The sequence below is a fragment of the Drosophila persimilis genome, unplaced genomic scaffold, assembly GCF_003286085.1.
Source record: "Drosophila persimilis strain 14011-0111.01,24,50 unplaced genomic scaffold, DperRS2 tig00000191-arrow-pilon, whole genome shotgun sequence".
In the NCBI taxonomy this organism is placed as follows: Eukaryota; Metazoa; Arthropoda; class Insecta; order Diptera; family Drosophilidae; genus Drosophila; species Drosophila persimilis.
The window spans coordinates 5,454,630-5,478,059 of NW_020825298.1; the positions used below are offsets into that span (position 1 = coordinate 5,454,630).

At 39.6% G+C, this 23,430-nt stretch overlaps 1 protein-coding gene across 1 annotated transcript; it reads left to right on the forward strand.

Annotated features, from left to right (window-relative positions):
* Window positions 1-4,984: 4,984 nt before the first annotated feature.
* LOC6589481 (homeotic protein caudal) lies at window positions 4,985-20,733 on the forward strand. Its single transcript, XM_002015201.2, has 2 exons — window positions 4,985-6,145; window positions 20,075-20,733. The coding sequence occupies exons 1-2, from the start codon at window positions 5,383-5,385 to the stop codon at window positions 20,545-20,547; spliced, it is 1,236 nt and encodes a 411-aa protein (XP_002015237.1). The 5' UTR covers window positions 4,985-5,382; the 3' UTR covers window positions 20,548-20,733.
* Window positions 20,734-23,430: the final 2,697 nt, after the last annotated feature.

A 23,430-nucleotide genomic window follows, 5' to 3' on the forward strand; every position in this document is an offset into this window, starting at 1 on the left:
AGTCCCAATGTCTGAATCCAATTAAAAAGCAAAAATTAAGTTCATTAATCAATCGAATCAATCACAAATGATAACCTTGTATAAGACTGTATCCTACAATTGTACTCAACTTTCTCAAGAAATGTTATGCCCATTCTAGTTCACAAATCAGCAAATGCCTCAAATCGAAATCAAACCAACTTTTGACTACCCCCAAAACGACAAAAAAATTATATATTTTTATACGCTTTTACTACTGAAACTGATAAATCGGTATATGTTGCCTGTTCTTATGCTAGAAACTGAGAGACCAGTCGGGGGAAAACTATCAACAAACTATCTTTATTTTGTGGTTCTTCCTGTCGTTCTGCTGTGGCATGTTTCTCCATCATTTTGCTGTGCACTTCGTTTTCGAGGCACTCGATGTGTGATGATATCTAAATGAAATGAAATTCCTTTTGTATTTAATTTGTTTTTAAGTGGAACTTTTTAAATCGTGTTTATTTTTACCTTTCGCGCTACACTTAACAAATTGTTAATTTATGCCTATTTTTTGTGACAATGATAATCGTAGAAATACATTTTGAAAAATAAAAAATATATTTTACCAAAATCAAATATAATCCGTAGTGCAAAGAATGTTTTAATGATTGATTAAAGTCTGCAACTTCTATTTAGGAAAACCCTATTCCATTGGCTATCATTTCGAAATCCAAAAATACCTTTTGGGTTTTCCCCACAATTGTATTTCGTCGCGTTTCGTTCTTATTCGTTTTAATTTGTTTTATTAACAAAGATATTTTATCGCTAATGTCGCGGCACCCATAAAGCTCTATGGAGGTGCTGGAGGTAGTACGATTACCTTCTACAACGCACAAAATGCACTTGCCCTGTGGTTGGAGGGGGGGACAGTGCTCGTATGAGAGATGGAAGGAGTGTGCGGGGTGTGGGGTTGGTCGTGGCCAATGGCCATAAAACTCTCCAAAACGTTAAACGAACCGACAAACAGCAAATGCCGCACGACAAAGCCATTCCATTCCATCTGTCATCGTTCATAGTCTGGCGACGGTAAATACGTTATTCGTTATACGTTCTACATATGTATATTCGTTATAATATCTGGTTGGGCTCTGGTTCGACAGTTGTGCCCTGGTCATATCTGGCTGGGACCTGATTGCCTCTCGAGTTTTATTTTTTTGGAGTCTGCTTTATGGGACATGCTTGGACATGGCGCTTGCTTTGCTTTCTTTATGGATTTATTAACATAATTGAAGAAAAATATATAAATATTTTTTTTGAGTTCTTTACAATCTGTTTATGTTCCACAAGGGACAGATTCTAATTTATGATGATTGGATAGAGATGCATTAGAGTGTTTTAGAGATCATAGATCAGTTTTTATTGGAACCGGGAAAGGTTGAGTGTGGCATAATTCCCTGAGGATCGGTCATCACTTAGGATAGATCAATAGATTAATGGACCTGCATTAAAAGGATTTTTAATTCATGGAAATGATTCATAGTAAATCTCTTGATTTTTCGGAAACTATAAACTGAATGCTAGTATTCCCTAGATAGTTGTAATGATTTAATCAATTTTCGTGCTCACAGACAAAAAGATTATTCAAATTTAAAATTTATATTAATTTGTAAGTGTATGGGCCGTGTTCAATTAAAGTTTATTTAATTTCACTATGTATGTATTTAAAAACCATTTTCCTTCGATTGTCGTAATTTAGGGAAGAGGTTTTCATAGCTTTCTAATAAACAGAGTAGAAGGATTCTTTGATATACATATCTTAAAGATTTGAAGAAACCATTGGTTCATTCATATCTAAACTATAAGCATAGCTGACATTTATACCTCACTTCAGATAGGACAGAAAATAGAAGGATAGATAGAGAAAATTAAAGGGAAATATTAATATATAAGGGATCTGATTAATATATCTACAGATCTATGCTGAAATTATAACCTTGTTGGCCAACGTATCTTAGGGTAGATGCAGGGAGTGGTTTTGATAGCCTACTAATAAACAGAGGAGAAGGATTCTTTGATATATCTTAGAGATTTGAAGTAGGAGAGAACTAAGCAGAAAAACGTCTCAGTAATCATAAGGAAAATCGGATTAATATGCATTTGTTTGTTCAAATATGCCGATAGCTACAGAGCTGAAGACGACCGTATAGGTCCTTTCTTGAGATCTTAATAAGACTCTGATTTAGAAAAAGAGATGCTAAATTAGGCGCTTATGTTGAGTAAAAAGATGGATTAAAATAAGCCAGAAAAATATAAATAGTTGTTTAATAATACAAACTTAATTTAAATGGAGATGGTTTATATTTTGACTGATAGTTCTGTACACATCATAAGGAAAGTATAAGCAACTGGTAGACTCTGACCCTAATCTATACAAAATTGATACATTATTAAATATGTATGATGTATATGATGCTACTTTATGTTTAAAATGATCTTTCGAAACGTTTGATTCATCTAGAACTCAACTAGAATGAACTGGGCATATGTTTATGTACATACATACCTCCCTTTCGGATTAGCCTTTGTAAGCCCCTAATGACTTCCAGGTAACCTTCTACCTTGTTACATGACTTGCCCGTGCCTGACACAACCCAACAGAAACCGTTTTGAACCTCACCTCACCTCACAGAACCAGGCCCCTGCCCTACCCGTTGCCTGGCCCAGCCCACGCAGTAAATTCCTTCGAATTGTTGACGATATTTGCGAAAAAAAAGCGAAGCAAAAATCTGGGCTGTGGCTGTGCCTAATTGTTGTGTGAACTTTATGATCTCAGCCCGATCAGATGCGATCCCAACCCAACCCAAACGCAGCCCATCTATCTGTATCTGTATGAGCCTTGTTTGGTGTCCCCGAAAACCGTTACGATCGTGTCCTCCTGCTCTAGGTCGCGTTCGCGCAATCATAAAACTTTGTGTTTTGTTACCGGCCCTTTCAATTGTTTTACAATGTTTTGTCTTTACGGGCACTAAGGGGTTTTTTGTTTGGACACGATGATCCTCGAACCGAACCAGTTTCTGGTAGATCACATCACTCTCCTTCGCTAGCGTTAATAAGTGAATTTTAAGTACATCCCATAACTCGCGAGGCCAACGGCTGTCGATGCTGTTGCTCCTGGTCCTGCTGCTCCTGACCATAGACCATCCTTGGTTCCATTGTCACAGCTGTATTCATTTCTAATTATTTGACGCGACATTTGCAGTTTTACGATCGGGGATCTTGAATGATCAATGAATGTATTTTTTATAAAGATCCTTCTCGAATTTCTGGAATTGCTTGGGATTACTCAATCGGCGCGAGTAAGGATCTTTTTGTGTTTGGGATTAGCGAGGGAGTTGACTTTTCTGAGAAAAACGATATAAGGATTAGCGATAAACTGGTAGATTCGGTGGGGTTTTGTAACGGTTTTCTAGATCTAGATTTCCTTTGATCTCGGTCATTTAATATCTTAGCAGTTCTCTAAAAGTTTGTGTAAAACGGATGGAGGATGATCGGCATGAAACTAGCCCAAAGTACCCTCAGAAGTATCATAATATTTTCTTATTTTTCATTTATAATATGTAATATAGTTGTAGCCAGAACAACAAGGCCTCCAGATGGCATCTTGATGTCTTTAAACGATGGTATAGATTTAAAGAAAATCTAGTTTTTACGTTATCTAAATGAATTCTAATTTCTTAATTTGAATCTTTCTCCTGAATATTGAAACTTGTGTTAAGGAAGTTCGACTTTAGATATTCAAGAATCTAATGTTTAACTCGTCATATGTATATAATGTATTGTAATTAAAAAAAGAATTCAGTGCAATAAATAGTTTAATATTATTTTTATAATAGAATCTAACTAAATTGTTTAAAGATATATGAAGGTCTGTTGCATGCAGAATAAAGATCTCTTCAAAATAACATACGTTCTTTTGGTCGTCAATTCAAATAAACCTTTTGTAAACCTTCAGAAGCTCAGCAAGAAGCAATCTACTGAGTTAGAATACAAACTGTTCGATCCTCAGGGTAAAAGCACAATAACTATCGTATATTTAGACGATTAAGAATAGCTTCTTATCGAAGCCCTTCAGTTGCAGACCACTTTAACCCCCAGACAAGTACAAACGTGCCACCTTGTCAGTATCCTAGCCGATCCATAGGCAGTTCTCTGACTATAACAATTATAGGGCAATTAGAGCCCAAGTCATATAATCGTAGAGGCGCCCATATAAACGACAATTGCTTGACAAATAACAAATATCTGGACAATGGAGCAAACACTACGCCATATCAAATACGATAATACAAAAGTACTATATATGGAGAGTACAAGTATATGCCTATAAAACTCTCAAATCTGAATAGTAAAGCATTGATTGGCACTTGGGGGAGTGGTAAAAAAGAATAGGAAATCCCTTTCATTCGAGATGTTTGTTCAAGTCAAATAAAACTACATACAGCATAAATGAAATGAAATCCCCCTGGTTATGGTCGTAGAAATATGATTTTATATCCACTAATTGCATAATACACAGCATGCAATTACTTAATTGGCCAACGGCAATTGCGATTAAAGTACAAATCGAATGCGGCTTGTAAAGTAAAAGGTGAAGAAAACCCCTTTTCTTGAACCCATCCACAGACATGGCTTACACGGTTTTACCTGCCTGCAACACCGAGAGGCGTGGTCTACCTGCCAGCCATCGCAGGGCCAGAGCGAGACAGCAGCTGGGCCGAAGAGAAAGAGACCAAGCGGGCAACCAAACATAAGCCATCTTGAATTTCGAATACACAACGGAAATGAGGGTTAAAAAAATACCACCTTATGGCAGAGTGCCTGGGTGTGAGCGAGACAACTGGTGTCTGTGGGCCGATGTGGTGGGACGACTGCCTTTCCATGGGGTTTTTTATCAGTTGCGTTTGCTTTGCTTTCAGTTGCTCTTAACGTCGCAACACGGCAGCACGCAACGGAGAAATTAAATAACCACAAAGCCTGAGATACCAACCAGCGCGAAAGTGAGTGCAAAAATACCAACATTTACGCGGAAAAAATACTTCAAACCACAATCGATTAGCGCTGCAAATTGCAAGCTTGAGTGCGGGAGCAGAGTGCGTGTGTGTGTGAGAGAGCGAAAGAGAGTGCAAAGGAAGATCAGCGAAAAAGTGAGACTCAAAGTGGAAGCTAACGGAATACGGATGCTCAAATAAACTTGAGAAAATGTGCAATTACTTGTAAAACAAAAACAGAACAAAAAGCATTTAGAAAACCTTTAAGGATTAAGTCAACCATACAGGTGGAGGACTCGTGACATCACAGCCGGTCCAGAGCAAGAACAACAATCGCGTTTAACCTCAAATTGAGAGAGGTCCAGTCGCCAAAATGGTTTCACACTACTATAATACACTGCCCTACACGCAAAAGCATAGTGCCGCCAATCTGGCCTATGCCTCCGCCGCCGGCCAGCCCTGGAACTGGACGCCCAACTATCACACGCCGCCGAATCACCAGTTCCTGGGCGATGTGGACTCGTCGCATGCGGCCCATCATGCCGCCGCTGCCCATCAGATGTACTACAACTCCCATCACATGTTCCACTCGGCGGCAGCGGCCGGGGATTGGCATTCACCCGCCTCCAGCTCGGCGGCGGCCGACAATTTCGTCCAGAATGTACCCGCATCGGCACACCAACTGATGCAGCAGCATCATGCCCATGTGGGTGGCGGTCTGGCCAGTGCCGGATCCAGCAGTTCCGCCAGCTCGGGCAGCAGTTCCGCCGGTGGACCGGGACCCACTGTGGGTGGCACGCAGCTGAACGAGACGAACAGCAGTCTGGGCGCCGAGGCACCGCCCAATCACTCCCAGCAGCAGCAGCAGCACATAGCCGAAGGACTGCCATCGCCACCGATTACCGTTTCGGGAAGTGAGATCTCCAGTCCTGGTGCACCCACATCGGCCTCGTCGCCGCATCACCATCTTGGCCACCATCTGAGTGGTCCTTCTGGCAACAACAACAACAGTCCATCCACCCACAACAACAACAACAGTGTCTCTGTAAATAACAACAACAATCGAACATCGCCACAGAAACCGCAGTACTACGAATGGATGAAGAAGCCCGCATATCCAGCGCAACCCCAACCCGGTAAGTGTTCATCAAAAGTTCATTTTTGTTAGATATAATTTTGATTGGATCTTGCAAAAATAATCCAGAATTTTCCGTCGGATATTGATTCGTTGCTTGTCCCAAAAAAGGGGGAATTTTAATAGAGAACTTTTTTTCTGTAAAAGTTGCAAAGGAAATAATCATACTATAGTCGTATAGGAGATCTGGAATTTCGCTTCTATAAAACACACCTATAAGATACCTCCATTGCTTATTCCAAATTCTTAGTCATACATTAATCAATTTCTGTGTTTTGCCCTCTGAAATTCGGATGACCTTCGCTGCTTCTTGGGGTTTCTCCCAAATCTCCCGGATCCTCCTCGACACATTCCGAAGCACAGAGCTGTGCATTGTCTTTATGTCAAACTCTACCTTCAGCTCGTGCGGTTCGCACTTTTCTCCATCTCCATGTATAAGTATCTCCGTCCCACACTGAAAGATGTATAATTTTATAAGAAATCGTTTACCTGCCATAGATCCACGTCCAATGGCCAATTAGCTCATAAAAATCAAAATTTTGTTCAAGCTTCATTTTTATGATATTCCATTCGGGCTGCCCCCAAAAGTCGAGGGCGAGAGATTGATCCCAAGAGACGCCTTGATTTATGTTCCTGGCACTCACGAAATGTGTGCTGCCAGCAGCTTGCTGTTTGTTTGTTTGTTTGTCTGTGGATTCTATTGACTAATTTCGTATCGTAAATCAATTTAACTATAAAACATACATACCATACCAAATGGTTTGATCATCTTCTCAAAAACTTTCAGTATTTAATGAAAAATATAAACAAAAGTTGAAAAAGGAGAGGTGAATGATAGTGAAGGTGGAGTACGAGTGAGAAAGAGAGAGAGAGAGAGAGAGCAGAATAATCTCACAGCAATTAGCATTGCGGGAGCTCTCTAATTGGAGTTTTTGAAGTGTGGAGAGGTGTTGTGGGGTCTGTTTGTTGGTTTAGTTATGCCTTGGGAAAAGAATACAACGAATATTTCATAATAATGCAAATATTTGATTGGGAAGAATACATATTTCATGGGTAGAGCTACGCTACTTCCTTTCCGAGGAAGTTCTTCCTTGGTTTGTGAAAATCTCTTTCAGACCAACAATCAGGCGATGAAGGAGCGTTCGGTTCCCCTCTTATTCGATAAGGATTACACCCAATTAGTCGTTTCTCTTTCTTTAGCTTAATTTCGCTTCCAATTTACATTGAAAGCTTGACTTAAGCAAAGGTAAAGCTCAAGCAGAGCTTTGCCATTCGATTTTACTATGGCTTATGATCCCCTCTAGGTCTCTGTCCTCCTCTACCCACCAGCATTCCTCAATTTATATTCAAAGCTTAACTCTAGGAAAGCTCTGGCTCTGTCTTTAGTAGCTTTCCCTATATTACCATCCCTTTTCTTTCCCCCTGCTGCCGCCTGGTGATGCAAATTTTGTGCATATGCAGTTTTTGCTGTTATCTTTTCATGTTTTGTTTGTCTCCTTGTCCTCCCCCTCTTTACGAAACTTCGCCGCAAGCCGCAAAGCCACAGAAACAACAAGAGAGAGCAATGCAAATGTTAATGCACACACACGAAAGAGTGAGAAAGACTAAATACACACAAATGGAGAGACACACTCACACACGTGAACACGCTTACGATTTATGACCCGAGAGCGCATGTCAAGACGAACGACATCGACGACGATATCGACAATATCGACGATATCCATTAAGCCCATAAAATCTGTTGGTATGCAATTAACGTTTATGGCCTTTGCCCGTTGCCGTTTTTTTGTTGTCGGTTAATCCACCTGGTCAAGCCGACAAGGCAACTTAAGTTTACTTTATTTATTATTCAAAGAGTTGGCTGGGTATTATTGTCTGGGACCCCACTCTCTTTTGGTCTGAGTAATATTTTCTGATTACTGTTAAGGAAATCAATTAAAGAATACAGTCGAGTTTAGATTACTTAAAATTACACAATTGCAGAGCTTCATACTAGAGGTTAAAGTTAAAAGTGGTAAGATGAAAACACAAAGAGTGCAAAGCGAAAAAAAACTGAGAATAATAGAAGAGGAGTCCTTCTACATATGTACATATGGATCTACATTACAAATCCATAAACTTTAAATCTCTTTTACTTGATAGTAAAATTCTCATGTATACAATTCTCCAACAGTTCCGTCTCACTAGTTTCTGTGATCTACCATATCTCTAACTTAAAATCTCCATTAGCTGCATTTATTTTTCATATGTTAGATGCTGTTCCTAGTCAGAGAACTATAACTGTAGTTCTTTGGAGAACGGGCCTATTTATTTTGTCGAGGCATGTGCCAGGGTACGTCACAGCGCGGCCCACTTGATTTTGGGGTGTGGCAATAAAACAATTCCTCTGGCTCTGCCCCTTGGTGCGGTGGCTGGTGGTGCCTGGCCTGATGCCTTGTACTTTTATTTCAATGGCTGGCTGGCTGGCTGGCTGTAGCTGGTGGTGGTTCGGTTCTGGCAGGTTTTTCGCGATTAGATTAGTGAGGGGGAAATCAAATAAACGCCCGCCCTGTCAATAAGTCCTGGGCTCTCCTCTCACCGATGGTTACGAGTTCTATTTTCTGTGGCTTCAATAATATTTCGAGTGATATGGAAACGTGGCTACAGCGCTACGAGCGAGCGTTCTTTTTTGTCCCCAGGCGTTATCTGGGGGGAACGTCAAAAAGCATTGGTAGATAAGCTCGATTCCGTTGGGTTTGCGGCGGGCATATTGATTAAAACAATATAGGGCCATAAACCAATAAAAATTAGTATTACTTCCAATAAAAACTAAATAGCGACATTTACGATCAAATCTATGCAATCATTATTAAACGGCAAGAAATGGCAGTTTTTTCATCAGCTTTTATTTCGAAACATTTCTGGAATTTAATTCGGAGAATTTCGTAGAGGTCTTTGAAAATTTTGATTTTTGTTAGAGGTACAATTTGTTCTATATATTTATTAGTAGGAATTCCTATTAAATGTACCCAAAGTTCTACTGGAAATCCAAATTTACTCTCTACTTTTATGAAAAGTTCATCAATCATTTTTCTAGTTCCCGATTTATTATCATTCAAAGCTTTCAAGTAAATGAATCATTGAACAATTGCAAATCATATATGACTATAATGGGTTATTAATATCCTCTGATATGATATGATATCTTTATGACTTTCTCCAGACGTACGTATGTTCCAGACACTCCATGATAATAGAGCTTTGATATCTTTCTTTCGAAATTTGAAGGAATTTGTATATTTGCCAGACAAAGAAATGGGCACCAAAATGCGTACATTGCATTTATAAGAAATCAGTGCCCATTTGTTATTCTACAGAATTTATAAAGACGGTACACCTATCATAACAAAATTTACATCTTTAACTAATATGTCCATCCATAATCCTTTAATTATAAAGATTATATGTACATATATAAACGTTTTCCTTTACAAAATTATCATATATACATATGTATGTTCATTCATATATTCAGCCATTTACAGAAATGGTTTCCTTAGAATATACTTCTAAATAAAGCATAGAAATTCTTTAAAATATCTATCTCCTGTACTCTATCTCTCCTTCATTAGAGGTTCATTGACAAAATCAGTCTATCTCACTCATTAAAACCAAGGAGTGGAGTTCCTACTAGAATTGTCTGTTCATTTAATCGTCATTGTCCATGTTTGGGGCATATAAAACAGCCTAATGCCACATGACACATTGAGATTTAATGTGTCAATATGCACAGAAAATTTATATCGCGCCACATAAATAATCGAAACAGAGACGAGACACAGACACAGGTGAAAGAGAGAGAACCCCCCCGAAAAGAAGAGACTATATGCCAGAGCATAGATTTATATAGCAGTACCACGATCTACTATGACACATCTGAAATTATTACAGCACCCAGAGATATGGATAGAGGATACCTACGAGTATTTTTTAGGGCGGGATGGTCTCAGCTGTGGAGCGCACACTCGTCCCTGATAAGCCATTAAAAATGGCCACTAGCTGCAGTTGGAAATTGGTTCGATTTGGGTTCGGTTTCGGATCGTTATCAGGCACTATCAACTATCAATGTTTGCTGATGACATTTACCCTTCCAGACCAGTCCAGTCCACCCCCTGCCACCCGTGTGTGTCAAAAACTGAAGTCAAATTTCAGTTTGAGGCTCATCTAGGTCTGGTGTTTCCTCGGGCATAATACTTTATGTATGTGATTGACATGATGGGATTAGCATAGAACTCCTCACTCGTATACGTACTCGTACGTACTCTATTTATATTTCTCTTTCTCTATAACTCTCTCTGTTTGTCACGGACTTGTTACCATTGTGTCATTTACTTTGGGCTTAGTTCTTCAAATACAACACACACAAAAAAATATAGTTTTTCGTGTGGTATTTGTATTGGCTCTGCTCTCTGATATAAGTAATAACCAGAAATTCTGTTGTGTTGTCCGCCAAAGCCCTCGGGACACACACACACAGACATTTGTACATATCTATCTGTATCTGTATATAGTATATACGAATATATATGATGTTCAATTTATTTTGATATACCATTCAAGTGTATCGAGTTTATATTGGAGGCGCCCGGGATTTTGTAGAGCTTATTTTTGGTTTAGAAAGGGTTTACTGAAAAGAGGTGGTAAATAATATTGGTGGACTGTTGAAAATTTCGTGATTGTTATAAATGATGTATGGAAATATTTGAGGCAACAATTGGCAGAAATAATATTGGATTGGGGGATTGATTTGATTTCTTACCTATCGTTATACCCATAAATCATATATTGTTTTATCTTAAGATCCTCCTTTTGTGTTTTGAGGAGAAGAGAAGTGAAGTCTCTTATACATTTTTTGATGATCCATCTATGCTTTCCTTAAGGAATTATCTCAGAGAACTGCAGTAATAGAACATTCCCATTGATCTACTAAGTTTAATCTTTTAATCAACTATTTTTCAGTGGCGGTTTTCTTTTTTTTCTTTATTTTTTTGCTATAAATTTAGTTGCTTAATTTCTGGCACATTTTATAGAGTACTCTTCTTTAGCCTTCTCTTGTTAAATAGAAATATATGTTCTAAGAACATATCTTCATATTCTTTTTTGCCTTTATTACCTCCTTCTATCCATCTTTCATTCCGGTCTTCTATCAGAATGATTCCTTAACCCATTTCGCATTCCATGCTTCCCCCTAAATAGATCTTACCAGTCCTGCCTCAAGTTGTGTGGGGCCGGTGGGTTTATCAATGGAACAGTAAACACGAGCAAGCGAACAGAAAATAGAAACTATAAATTAGAAGCCACATTTCCTGTTCAGTCATAAACCATAATATCATAATGAAAAAACGAGACTGGCTGGCAAAAAACCTTCTCCACCAAAACGCGACATCGAAATCCGATTGTCAATCAAAAATTCGTCGAGAGCTTCATTCGAAGAGCGACGACGAGGGCGATGACGATGACTGCCTGGATGACACCTGTTTATATCTCAGGGCATAAGTCAGAGCTGATTGAATGATTGACTGACTGACGACTGACTGAAAACGAAACCCATACAAATTGTGATTTCATTTGGCGATTCTTTTTATGATATTATATGGGGGTTTACGATACGGTAGCAAAAAAGCGGAAAGAAAGATTTGCCATATTCATACGCGTATACTCCGTGTAGTACTACTATATTGTGTGTGTGGGGCGGAGAGAGGAGGGAGGGGGGCACCCGTTAATCGCTTAACAATACAATAAAGTAGCAATAATTATAAAAAACTAAAATAAATGCTGCCTCCCCCATATAAATGAAATGACCCATAACCATGAATGAAATGAGAATATATATGATTGCCATATTTGTGATTTTTATTTCCAACTTTGATTAGGATGATTATACGCTTGATGAGGGGATTACTTATGCCTAGGCTTCCCCATTCGGTTCTCTCTTTCTTTCCGGGTAATTGTTCTACAACCTGTCCCCCACCCACTCACTATTCTGTGTGTCTGTGTGTTTGCTATGTGCAACATTTGCTCAGTTTCACCCCAGAGTTTAAACAAATATTGTTGCACGCTGACCCGAGCCGATCCGAGCCAAGTCGTTTGTCTTGTTTTTAACCCACTGAGATAACACTCTGCTCCGCTCTCCGGGAAGCTGGAGAGTAGCAAAGACACTTCTACTGGCCTCAGAACATTTATAGTTTACTTCCAGAACTGAGGGAATTTATTGCATATTAATTTGTTTATTGTATTTATGAGTATATATCGGTATATTATTGATCGAACAATCACGAGGGAATCGTTCGAAGCTAATTTGTAGAAAATGATTTTCCGAATTTTAAAGGAATAACATTTAACAATTAACATTTGGTAGAATATTAGGTTTGTCTTCAAATTCTAAAAGACTCTAAGAACTAGAGCAAGCGAATTTTGTGTACAGACTCCTATTATATCAGGATTTCAGACCCTTAAATCGTGAATTTCTGTGGCCGGCATAATTTTAAAGATACAAGAAATTCGAAAACACCGAATCATAGACAACGATTGATGAAACTCATTGCAATCGGATCATTATTTTCTTTGTTTTGGGACATGAACCTAGAACTATTTGTTTCTCAATATAGTATTTCTATGATAGTTCTATCTTTAAATTTATCCACGATCTAGAAAGAAAAAATCTAGGATTAACTTTAGGGGGTAAAAAATCGTTGAAAACATAAAAAAACGAATGCTTTAAAAATAATAGTTCTGAAAAACAAAACTCTACAAAGACGAAATCAAATATCACCAGAACTCCGATACAATTCTTTATATGCAGAGTCTTTGAAAATATACATATATTTCCTTTAACATACAAACATTTAGTGTACTCCTTTGATGAAATAATCTTATTCTAATTATTCTATATGTAATCCTTTTGGAAAACCCCTTGCAACATTTGGCAGACCTGTGCAGCACTCCCAATTTAGAGGATCTGAGCGAATTGTTGGACGCAAGCGGTAGGAGGCGGAGGATCCATAACAAATGGATCCCCACAAACATTTCCCACTAATTACTAAAAAGTTAACTTTCCTTTTTGAATGGTTTTTTGTTGTTGCGGTCTAATGCGATTTTTGTGTTTTGCGTTTTGCTGCATGCGATTTTTCTTGCATTTTTGTGGTTGGGGGATATCATAAATAATGGACCCTCCCCTCCCCACTCTCTTTACCATGTAGCCCAGCCCTCCCCTCCTCCCTGGCAGTATTCCTCTATATCATATATCCATAAATTTTATGGCATGCATCGTCGTCGTCGTGGTAGTTTTTCTTTCTTTTTTTCTTTTTGTGGCAAATAATTAACGTACATTTGAAAATAATTTTGTTGTGGCCCAAAGAAACGGTCCGCCCTGTAGCCCTCTAGGCTCTACTTCTCCTCCTTCTATCCCAGTCTCTGTGTCCCATCCTTTTCTCTCTTTCTATTACTGGCCTTTGGGTATTTATGGCTTTAATGGCGACTCATTCAGGCCATAAGCAGCAGGCCAACATTTTTCTGGTACGCCGATGGCAGCCATTTTATTTTGTTGGTCCCCCTCTCACGTATGGCTGTCTCTTTCGCTCTGGCTACCCCTCTCTCTTTCCCGCTTTAAGCCATAAATAAAACGAGCTCTAGAGCTGACTCAGAGACTCAGACTTCGGTTTGGAGTTGGAGTTGGAGTCGGAGCCATCGCTGCCATTGGCGTGCCTCGTCAAATCATTCCCCAACTCCATCGGCAACCCCTTCCGCCCCTTTGTGCAGCTGCTGCCTGCCTCTCTTGGTTGCGTGCCACATTTGGCCGGGGCACGTACGCGAGCGGCATTCGTTTGTTGCACGCGATCTGATAATATTATTATTTCTTTTTCCTTTTTCGTTTTTTTCTGGTTGGAATTTATAATGCTGCGTGCCAGGGCGCGGTCTGCATCCGGCCAGGGATGGAGCAGTGCTGGGAGTGGTCTTAGAGAAGGGGGTCCTACATTTGCATATGTATGTGTAGCGTACATATACACACATATATCATACATATATGCATGCCATATAAAGTGTTTGCATGTCGCATGTTTCATCTTGATGGAAGCCATTTTGAATTTCTTTGTTTTATACTCCTCTGTGTGTGTGTGTGTGTGTGCTGGTTATTTATGATCCGTTCTATAATTCAGGTTACACTTTTTTCTTGACTGTAATTTGATGCCATTTGGTTGATTACCGAGAGCTGAATGTAAATATTTAAACTTAATTATTCGAAGTCGAATTTTATGTTCATATTGTGTCATATATATTTAATGGAGGTATAATGAAATAACACTAATTATATCTAGTTAATGATAGATATATGATCAAATATAATAATTACCATCCTTCCATAAATTGTCCAGGTATTTATAAAACCACAGTCTTATAGGAACCACACTGCTATGATGGTATTCAAAGGAAAAGCCATACTAAAGATACATTCTAAAGATTTTTTATCCATATATTCTCTAGTAACTATCTTAAATAACGATAAACATTCTTCATTTCCTTTTGTTAATGGTGTTTAATTTCCAAATGGTTTTTAATTCTAACATATTTCAACAAAATCCCTATGAACACACACAAGAAGGATAGACCCTTGATACGACCCAAACCATTTACAAACCATCAAAGCTGATCCTTATTATATACTATTTCATTATTTCCTCTACCACAATTACAACCATAAATTTCTCCAAAACAATTCCCATTACAAGAAACGACCATATAGCAAATGTCAGCCTTATTTACAAACCCCTCAGAAAACAGCAGCAAAATCTTTGCCATCTAAACCCTTGCCCAAAAACCCCAACCCCAAAGGGTAATATACGGTTATGGTAGGCTCTCTCGAACCCCAGGAAGGAAACGAACCAAAGCCAAGAGAAGAGCAAGGAAAAAGGAAGAAAACGAAAAAAATAAACGTCAAATCGAATCAAATGATTTTATGATGTAATTTGAGCTAATATTTACGATATAAGAGCAGCTAAAACAGCAGCAAAATGCCAAATAAATGTTATTGTTATATTGTCGCTTGGGTGGTGTTGCTGCCGAGACAAACATATACCACTTCGCACTCTCTCTCTGTTCCTCTCCCACCCACATTTATGATGCTGCAGAGAGAGATAGATAGAGAGGGGAAATAGCAAAGAAAAGAGTGCAAAATTATTTGCCAGACTTTAAGTTCGAGCCAGAGAGGGAGATCTGAAGGGGGGGTTTACCCTCCCCACCAGGGAGGAAGAAGGCAGGCAGAGTGTCAGAAAAGTCAAGTGTTGCTGTGTTGTTCTGTCAATCCTCCGGGGTGCCATAGACGAAATTGCTCTTTCGGTTCGAAACAAAAGTTTCTGCCTGCAAAAAGCTTTAACGTTTCCATCCACCCGCCCCCAAAACGTTTAAATCCGAACAGACCAGACCAGTATCGGAATACGAATACGGAATACTGGTGTAAGTCAGGTAACAAATGTCTCCCAAAAGAATTTTCACAGATCTGTCTGGCCTGGCAAACGGGACAAAGATGTCACAGGGGCTACTCAACACCAGTGCTTATCCATTGCAAGTGACAAATTAACGCTCAGCGGGGGATGGGGCGGGACAAACCACCACCACATTGAAAGACCCTTAACGGTTAGCCGTAACTAACCGCAACAGTAACTGTTACATCCGCCGTAGCGTAACTGTATCTGTAACTGCAACTGTCCTTGTCCTTGGCCCGTGATTTCTCCCCGGGGAGCAGACCACATAATTGCCCAGCAATCAACAGCTGTTCCAATAGACAGGAACAGAGGTAGGCACGGCACCAACCTGATATAATTTATGGCCCAAATGATCTTTGCTTTTGCTGTACTACTATTTCTGTATTTGCCATTGGCATGGCTCTTAAGTCGTGTTCTGTGCTGTGTAAACAATTCGCCTTTGTCGGCATTTGAAGTTATTGGAAGTTATGGGAATCGATCCATAAGCAATTGGACTCGATTGTTAGGATTGTTAATGTTTAAAGATGGCCCAGGCAGGAATTATAGAATACACTGGGCGATCCTTCAAGAGACATTCAAGAGATATTCTTTAGCTGAAAGGAGAAAAAGATTATATTAGAGCTGAATGTATGAATAGGAAGAGATATATCAAAACATATAGAAGAATCAACATAGTACAAAACTCTGTAATGGTTACAATTATAGTTTTTACATACATATCGGAACCGCAAAGAACCCCAATTTTCGCACAGTGCCTCATTCTGCACTAGCAATCAATAGAGAGAACCCAATCAACTATCCGAACCCCAACCCCTATATCATATTGTACGCACTCGATGAGTGCAGAACAACCATTAAGGCTTATCTGGACAAAGTTTCACTCCCTCCGATTCCCTACACCCGATTGAAACTCTACAGTTTGTAACTCCATTGATATTTATATAGACCTCAACCGGGATTAGGATAGTGCGTGTGTCGTCTGCACCCTAGAATGGGATCCAATTGGTTTTTGAACTATGCCGACGGGCAAAGCCCAGCCAAACTAATCTATCATTATATATATAGATAGAGAGAGAGGGGAATATATATAAAGCAAACAAACTCCAGTCAATAGTATTAGAAGTTAAAGAAAATCAAACTTTCAATTAGTCAGAGACTCGTATGGGGGTATCGAATACAGAGCTCCATTTGATATAAATTACGAACCTTGGTACACCACGCAGGCAGGCAGACATGACGAGGCCTCCAGTGACAAAGCCATAAAAAATGTCACACCTTGACGCACAATTTTTTATTTAATTACAAATAAATATATTTGTATGGCTAAAGCCAAGCAACATACTCGTTATAAATATATATGTTGTTAAGTATATCCCCTGGATATATATCAGAAAGATTTTGAAACGAAATTTATTTGTATAAATGACGAGGTTTTCATGATGTTTTTCCCTGCTCTTCTTGTGCTTTTTTTTGCCATTCATTCATAATCTTATCTGATAAAGCCACAGAGCGTAAGAGTGTGTAGGAGTTAGGAAGATCTTAGTGGGGACTCAGACAGTTGGCTTTAGACTAAGTATGGTAGGGGCAGACATTAGCATTAGCTCTACTTGATCTACATTCATGCATGGTGTTTGTTTGGCTTTGTTTATGGACCCCAATAAAACACTCAGTATTGTGGGTAGGGATATAGTGACTTTATAGTTTTATATACAATATACGTATACATATACAAATTTATTAGATTATGACTGTGAAGGTCAGTGGTGCCACCCACTCCATACCCCTTCTAGAGCTTGTGCTCCAGTTTGTCTCCTTCTAATTCTGTGCGGATTCCATTGTTTGCAATGCGTGGCTCTGGCTCCGTTTCAGGTGTGAGAAATTGGGACCTCAAAGTGGTAACTAGATAAAGCTCTTGTGTGCTTGTGGCAAAGATAGAGATAACCCCGTTGTGGTACAGCTACAGCGCCTCAAAGAGGTTGCTACGACAAATTCATAGTAATGGGGTCGTAACATAAGATGATCCCTTCGATAGAATAGAAAAATTAAGTTATTTACCAACTACTTACACAGTTTAAATAACAAAAAAAAGTATTGTGTAAAGTTCCTTCAACCTTCTAGAAATTTGCAAATCCAAGTGATAAATCGTCAAGTGGAGAGGGCACTTCCTTAACTATTATTTACACTATATGTATATAGTTTTTCTGCTTATCTTTCACTTTGATTTCTAGATCTTCAAGATCTTGTGCCTCTTACGTAATAGCCCACACAATTCTATTTCCACCTTAGCTCCTATTAGTTTGCCCTCAGATTGCGAAATCATCCAAAAATATGTTTTATTTTCTAGAATTTACCCAGTAAATCCTCACCAAGTTGATAATATTGTTGATGTGCTGGTTTTTCCTTTTATTTGTGCACACTCTTCAGATCCGTCAAGTCTGTGTCTAAACACGTTCCGTTCTTTGTTTCGGGTTACGGTGGGGTTGGTGTTATCAGCCCCAGAGCGATGCCCTGTGCTCACTCTGAGAGCCGTGCCCACTTTATCATTAGATTTGGAGTACAAGAACACGCGCTAGATGAAAAATTGCAAAGCAGACTGGAAATTCTAAATTTATTAGATACTAGATTATGAATGTGGACATAACAGGAACTAAAAGGCTTAACATTATTCGTAGTTTTTGAGGGTTTCGTTCTTTTATAGTAGTACTTGTACTAGTACGATGTATTACCACATTAGACCAAATAAACGAGCGCCGAGGGAGAGACAGAGCGACTGTAATAAATTCACGTCTAAGCAAAGTGTAAAGAACAAATAAAAGAGCGAGAGCGAGCAGATAAGAGAGGAACAGCCACAAGAACAGACGGTTTTCAGTACCAGCTGTGGCGGACAGACAGAGATAGCATCAGAGGAAAACAGTATGGAAAGAGCGCTCAATTGAAGCTCAGAGCTTTAAAGCACTAGGTTAAACGTGAGCGCAGCTTTGTCTACAAAGCTTAGTGTAGAGCAAGTCGAGCCATAACTGGGAATAAAAGAAAATACCAATATTCCACATAAAAATGCTGCCAAAGAAGCTTCTGTCAGGTTTTGCCACCTCGTCTCATGAAATACATTTCCTTATAAGTAAGATGATCGTTTACTTTTATTTAATGTTGAAATGTACATATGTAATTCTCGTACAAAATAGATTTAAGATCAAATTTTAGAGCATCCCTAATGTCTCTAACACCTTTGTATTTCTCTACAATCTTTCACCTTGTCTCCAACAAATGCTGTTTCTAGTACCACTGTGACGTTGCCTTTTTTTTTGTTTTTGTTGCTGGTTGAACTTTATCATCTGTGAAAATATTTGTTTGTTTGTCTGTTTGCTCGATTTTAATTGTAAGAAGAGAAGGTACCGTACCGTACGTATCGTACATAAAAAATTAGAGCAAAATCCCCATTCCAAAAATGTTGTTTGCCCAAGAATATGCCGGTTTGCTGGTGTTGGTGGTGTGCTTATCACGTAGGCACTCTATGGCATGATCCCGTGGCCTTTTTCATGCCTATTTCTCATCTCCTAGTCTTGTTCTTCTCTCTCTCTATCTCCCGATACCCTTGCAGAGGGTATTATGAGTTTGAGCAAATGTTTGCAACAGGTCCAAAGTTTCAGTTTTATAAATATGAATTTCCAAAAAAAAATTACAAATATCGAAATTAGATGCTTAAATGTATCATCATATGATCCTCAAGGGTATCAAAAGTTTCGGCCTCTAAAGCTTCTCATCTTTTTTTCTGTTTTATTATTTGTGTATTTTTGTGGTTAATTCTAGTCTTCTTGCTCTGTCACTTATTTGAATTTTGATTGACTAATTGCGCTCAGCTCAGCTCAGCGCCAGGTAAACCTATCCTATACAATCCCCTTTTCCATTACCCAGAACTGACTCTGATGATTGTCGGCTCTTTGTGAAATATTTTTCATGTTTACCGCTTCGACTGGGGGGGGCTGGGGGGTTTGCATGGTTGTTGCTGGGGGCCATGGCATGTGACAGCTTTCTATGGCTATCATAATTTAAATATTGTCATCTATTATAACAAGATGAGCCCCCCGATGAGAATGAAGCATGTTTGTCCACCTGACGCCAGTCAGTCACTCTCCCCAGTCAGCCATCCATCCATCCCAAGTGGAGTCTCGGTTGACATAGCCCCCGGATGGGTTGGCTGTTGGATGTGCCAGAAGTCAGGCAAAAGCTGACGACAGTCTCCCGCGCACATGATCTTTCATATTTTGCATGGTTTTTATTTCACTTTATTTCGCTTGATTTTGGATCTTTAAGGAATGTTTTAAAGAAACCCATAACTCCCGCATGATTATTATATTGAATTTCGAAATGTTTCAATCTTTTCTAACCATAGTTCTCCATATTCTTTACAGGCAAAACCCGCACCAAGGACAAATATCGCGTGGTCTACACCGATTTCCAGCGCCTAGAGTTGGAGAAGGAGTACTGCACTTCCCGTTACATCACCATCCGCCGCAAGAGCGAACTGGCCCAAACCCTATCCCTGTCCGAGCGTCAGGTGAAGATCTGGTTCCAGAACCGTCGCGCCAAGGAGCGGAAACAGAACAAAAAGGGCAGCGACCCCAATGTGATGGGCGGGGTTCAGCACACGGACTACAGCCAGCTGATGGACGCCAAGGCGAAACTGGAGCCGGGCCTGCACTTGCCGCACACCCTGCACTCGATGAATCCCATGGCCATGAACATACCCGCGATGCGCCTGCATCCGCACCTGGCGGCGCACAGTCATTCGCTTGCAGCGGCAGCGGCGCATTCCCATCAGCTCCAGCACAGTGCCCAGATGTCCGCTGCGGCGGTGGCCGGCGTCGGGGCGCTGTCGATGTGACATGATTATGAGGGGGCCACTGCTGCGGCGGCCGCTGCCTCTGCTGCCGATGGACATCATCCAAGAGCAGCGACGTCGGCGTCGACAGCAATGTGCTATAGCAACAATATCATCCACAACAACAGTTATATGGATCATCATCACGAGCAGCATCCGCTAATGGGGGTGGGTGGTGGTGGTGTGAGCGGGCGGGGAGGAGATGGAGGTGGTGCCTACAGTGCTTCTGCTCTTGCAGTGGATTTGGCTTAACCCTTACGGTTGCACAGTTAGACTGTTTGTGACCCCAAGATAGTGGGCGAATGTGAATGGGAGAAGGTAGCGTGGCGCAGCGATGCCTTGGAATATTGCACGTTGTTAATTTTTGTGATTGTATATTCCTGGTGTTATAACGCTGCCCCACGCTCACACGCACACAAAAACCCCTCCAAAAGCTCTCCAATTTAATGTAAATTTGATAAACATACCTTTCCCCCACAATACGCACTTCTTGTATGTATTATGTTTGTTTTTTGTTCAAAAGTAATTTAAAGTAAATGTTTATCGTCTAAGTTTTAAATATCTATGAATCTAGTTCTTAAGTTCTTAAGCCCTGGAAAAACAAATTCACTTTAGCCGTCCCCCCGTTTTAAAAAGAGAGTTAATGCAGCAAGGGCAAGAAGAGAAATACTTAACATAATTTAGTACAAGATCGCACAAGAGATAAACCTTCAAACTTTGGTGCAACTAATTATAAAGAAAACTTGATTCTTCACCCCGTGTAAATATCTAAATAGAAAAAGTGTTTTAACGTTTATTACTTTTATATCGTAATAACAATTAGCTTATAGTGTAATCTAAAATATACCTACGAGTACTACATTTAATGCATTATTTGAGCACAAAAGCAAAATTAAAATAAAATACAATAAAATAAACAATCTAAATAAATGTAACGTTTTTGCCCACAAACAAATACATACACATACATATGTATGTAATACCATGTTCATATAATTTAATTAGTTCAATTATGGCGGCAATTAATTTATATCTGATGTTTGTATGTGTGTATATGTGCTTAGCTATTTAAATAAAATATGAACAAAAAAATACCAACACAAGAACTTCATCTTTTTATTAAGGGTTAATTTGTGGGTTAATCATTCACAATGGTCGCAACGCGACGCTCCACCTACTGCCAGCAACTACAACAACAACAACGACTACAGAAACGTCACGTCAATTGAGCAGCTTGTCAATGAGAGCTTGACGCTCTCAGCCATTGCTTGGCTCTCTGCAGCCACGCCACTATTGCCTGCTCACTTGCACTCAGGCATAACATATAACAGCAGGGCGAGCGAGCTGTCATGCAGCTTTGTGGCCATTGACTTCGTGTCTCTTTATTTTGTTTGCAATTAAAGTTCATAAAAAGTCAATTAAACACACGTGGATTGCAGTTAATATATGGAGAGAGACTGTGCAAGTGTTTGATGGTGGAAAAAGATGAAGTTAAGTTTATTTTTGAATGCAAAATTTGCTGGTGCATCTAAAAGCTACATACATATATACATATGTATGTATGTATGTATATTGGCTTATGATCTGTGCCATTGCTGTGTTTGCAAAGCTATAGCGCTTAAAAAAGTGGTCAACTTGATTCATTTTGGTTTCTTATACATACATTCGAACAATTTGAGGCCAGGAAAAAAAGTGTTCGTTTTTTGTTGCTTTTTAATATCGACTTCTACGAAGAAGAAGTTTCATTTCATACATATGTACATATGTATGTGATTCCTTTAACAAAGCTTCAAGTTGGTATTTGGATCAACATTGACTGTACTGAATTGTACTGTTTAATCTTTTGAGTGCAAACGAAAAAGCGATGATCTTTCTATGTGAAACTTAAGTGAAGAATAAAATATCAATAGATTAAACATTTATTGCACTTATATGAAGCAAATTTCCATGAAATACTAAATGAATATATGTATATGTACATATGTAGTATATAAAGCAAATACCTTTCAAACCCATTTAATTGGCGCCCCATCGACCTGCCGTCACAACAAACAAGACGGCGATCTGAAGTGCTAGACGACAACGACACCATCGATAGGACAGGATGGGTGTAGTGTTCCATTGGGTATGGGCAGCCGGAGGCTCTCAAGCGGTTGATTTATAGAGCACACGATTAGCAAAATCGGAAATGTCAAAGCCGAAAGTTAAATATACAACCTGTCCAGATTTTGATACCCGTGCAACAAAATTCAATACGTGCACTGGCCTGGGCCTGGGCCAAAAACGTTTTAAGATTAAAAACTCTGTCAGAGGCATACCGACGTAATGGAATGAGGGAATGGGTTTTTATTTTCGCTTTGGGGGTTACTCTGTTTGTACACATGGTACCGACAATATTTTGACTTTATGTAAGAGCGATGCGATGCAAAAACCCAGGGACAAGTAACCAGAAATGGACACAGAAAAAACCCACCGATACAGATGCAGATAAAGGAAGTGGAGGACGGCAACGTTTTTCGCACCTACATGCTAAAAAAAAAACAGAAAAATTTGGAACCGAAATTGGGACTGCAGTCGACGGAGCCCGGAGTGTGTGTTTGCATTTGTTTGTTACGCCAAATGCACATGCCGATTCGGGTGTATGTATATCTGTATATCTGTTCCCCCGATGCATGGGCAGAATTTTTGAGGAACTCAACCCGTTCCCGGTGCAGTTCTTGGTCGCTGGCCTTTGGTCAGTCTGCTGGAACGAAATGTTTGACTTTTGCCGACTCCCACAGACTGTTTGATGTCCCACTCCTGCACTCCTTGCACTCCTGACAGCCCCTTGTTTCCAGCTACTGCATTACACAGCAGGGCTGTGGCAAAATTACGGTGAATTCACAG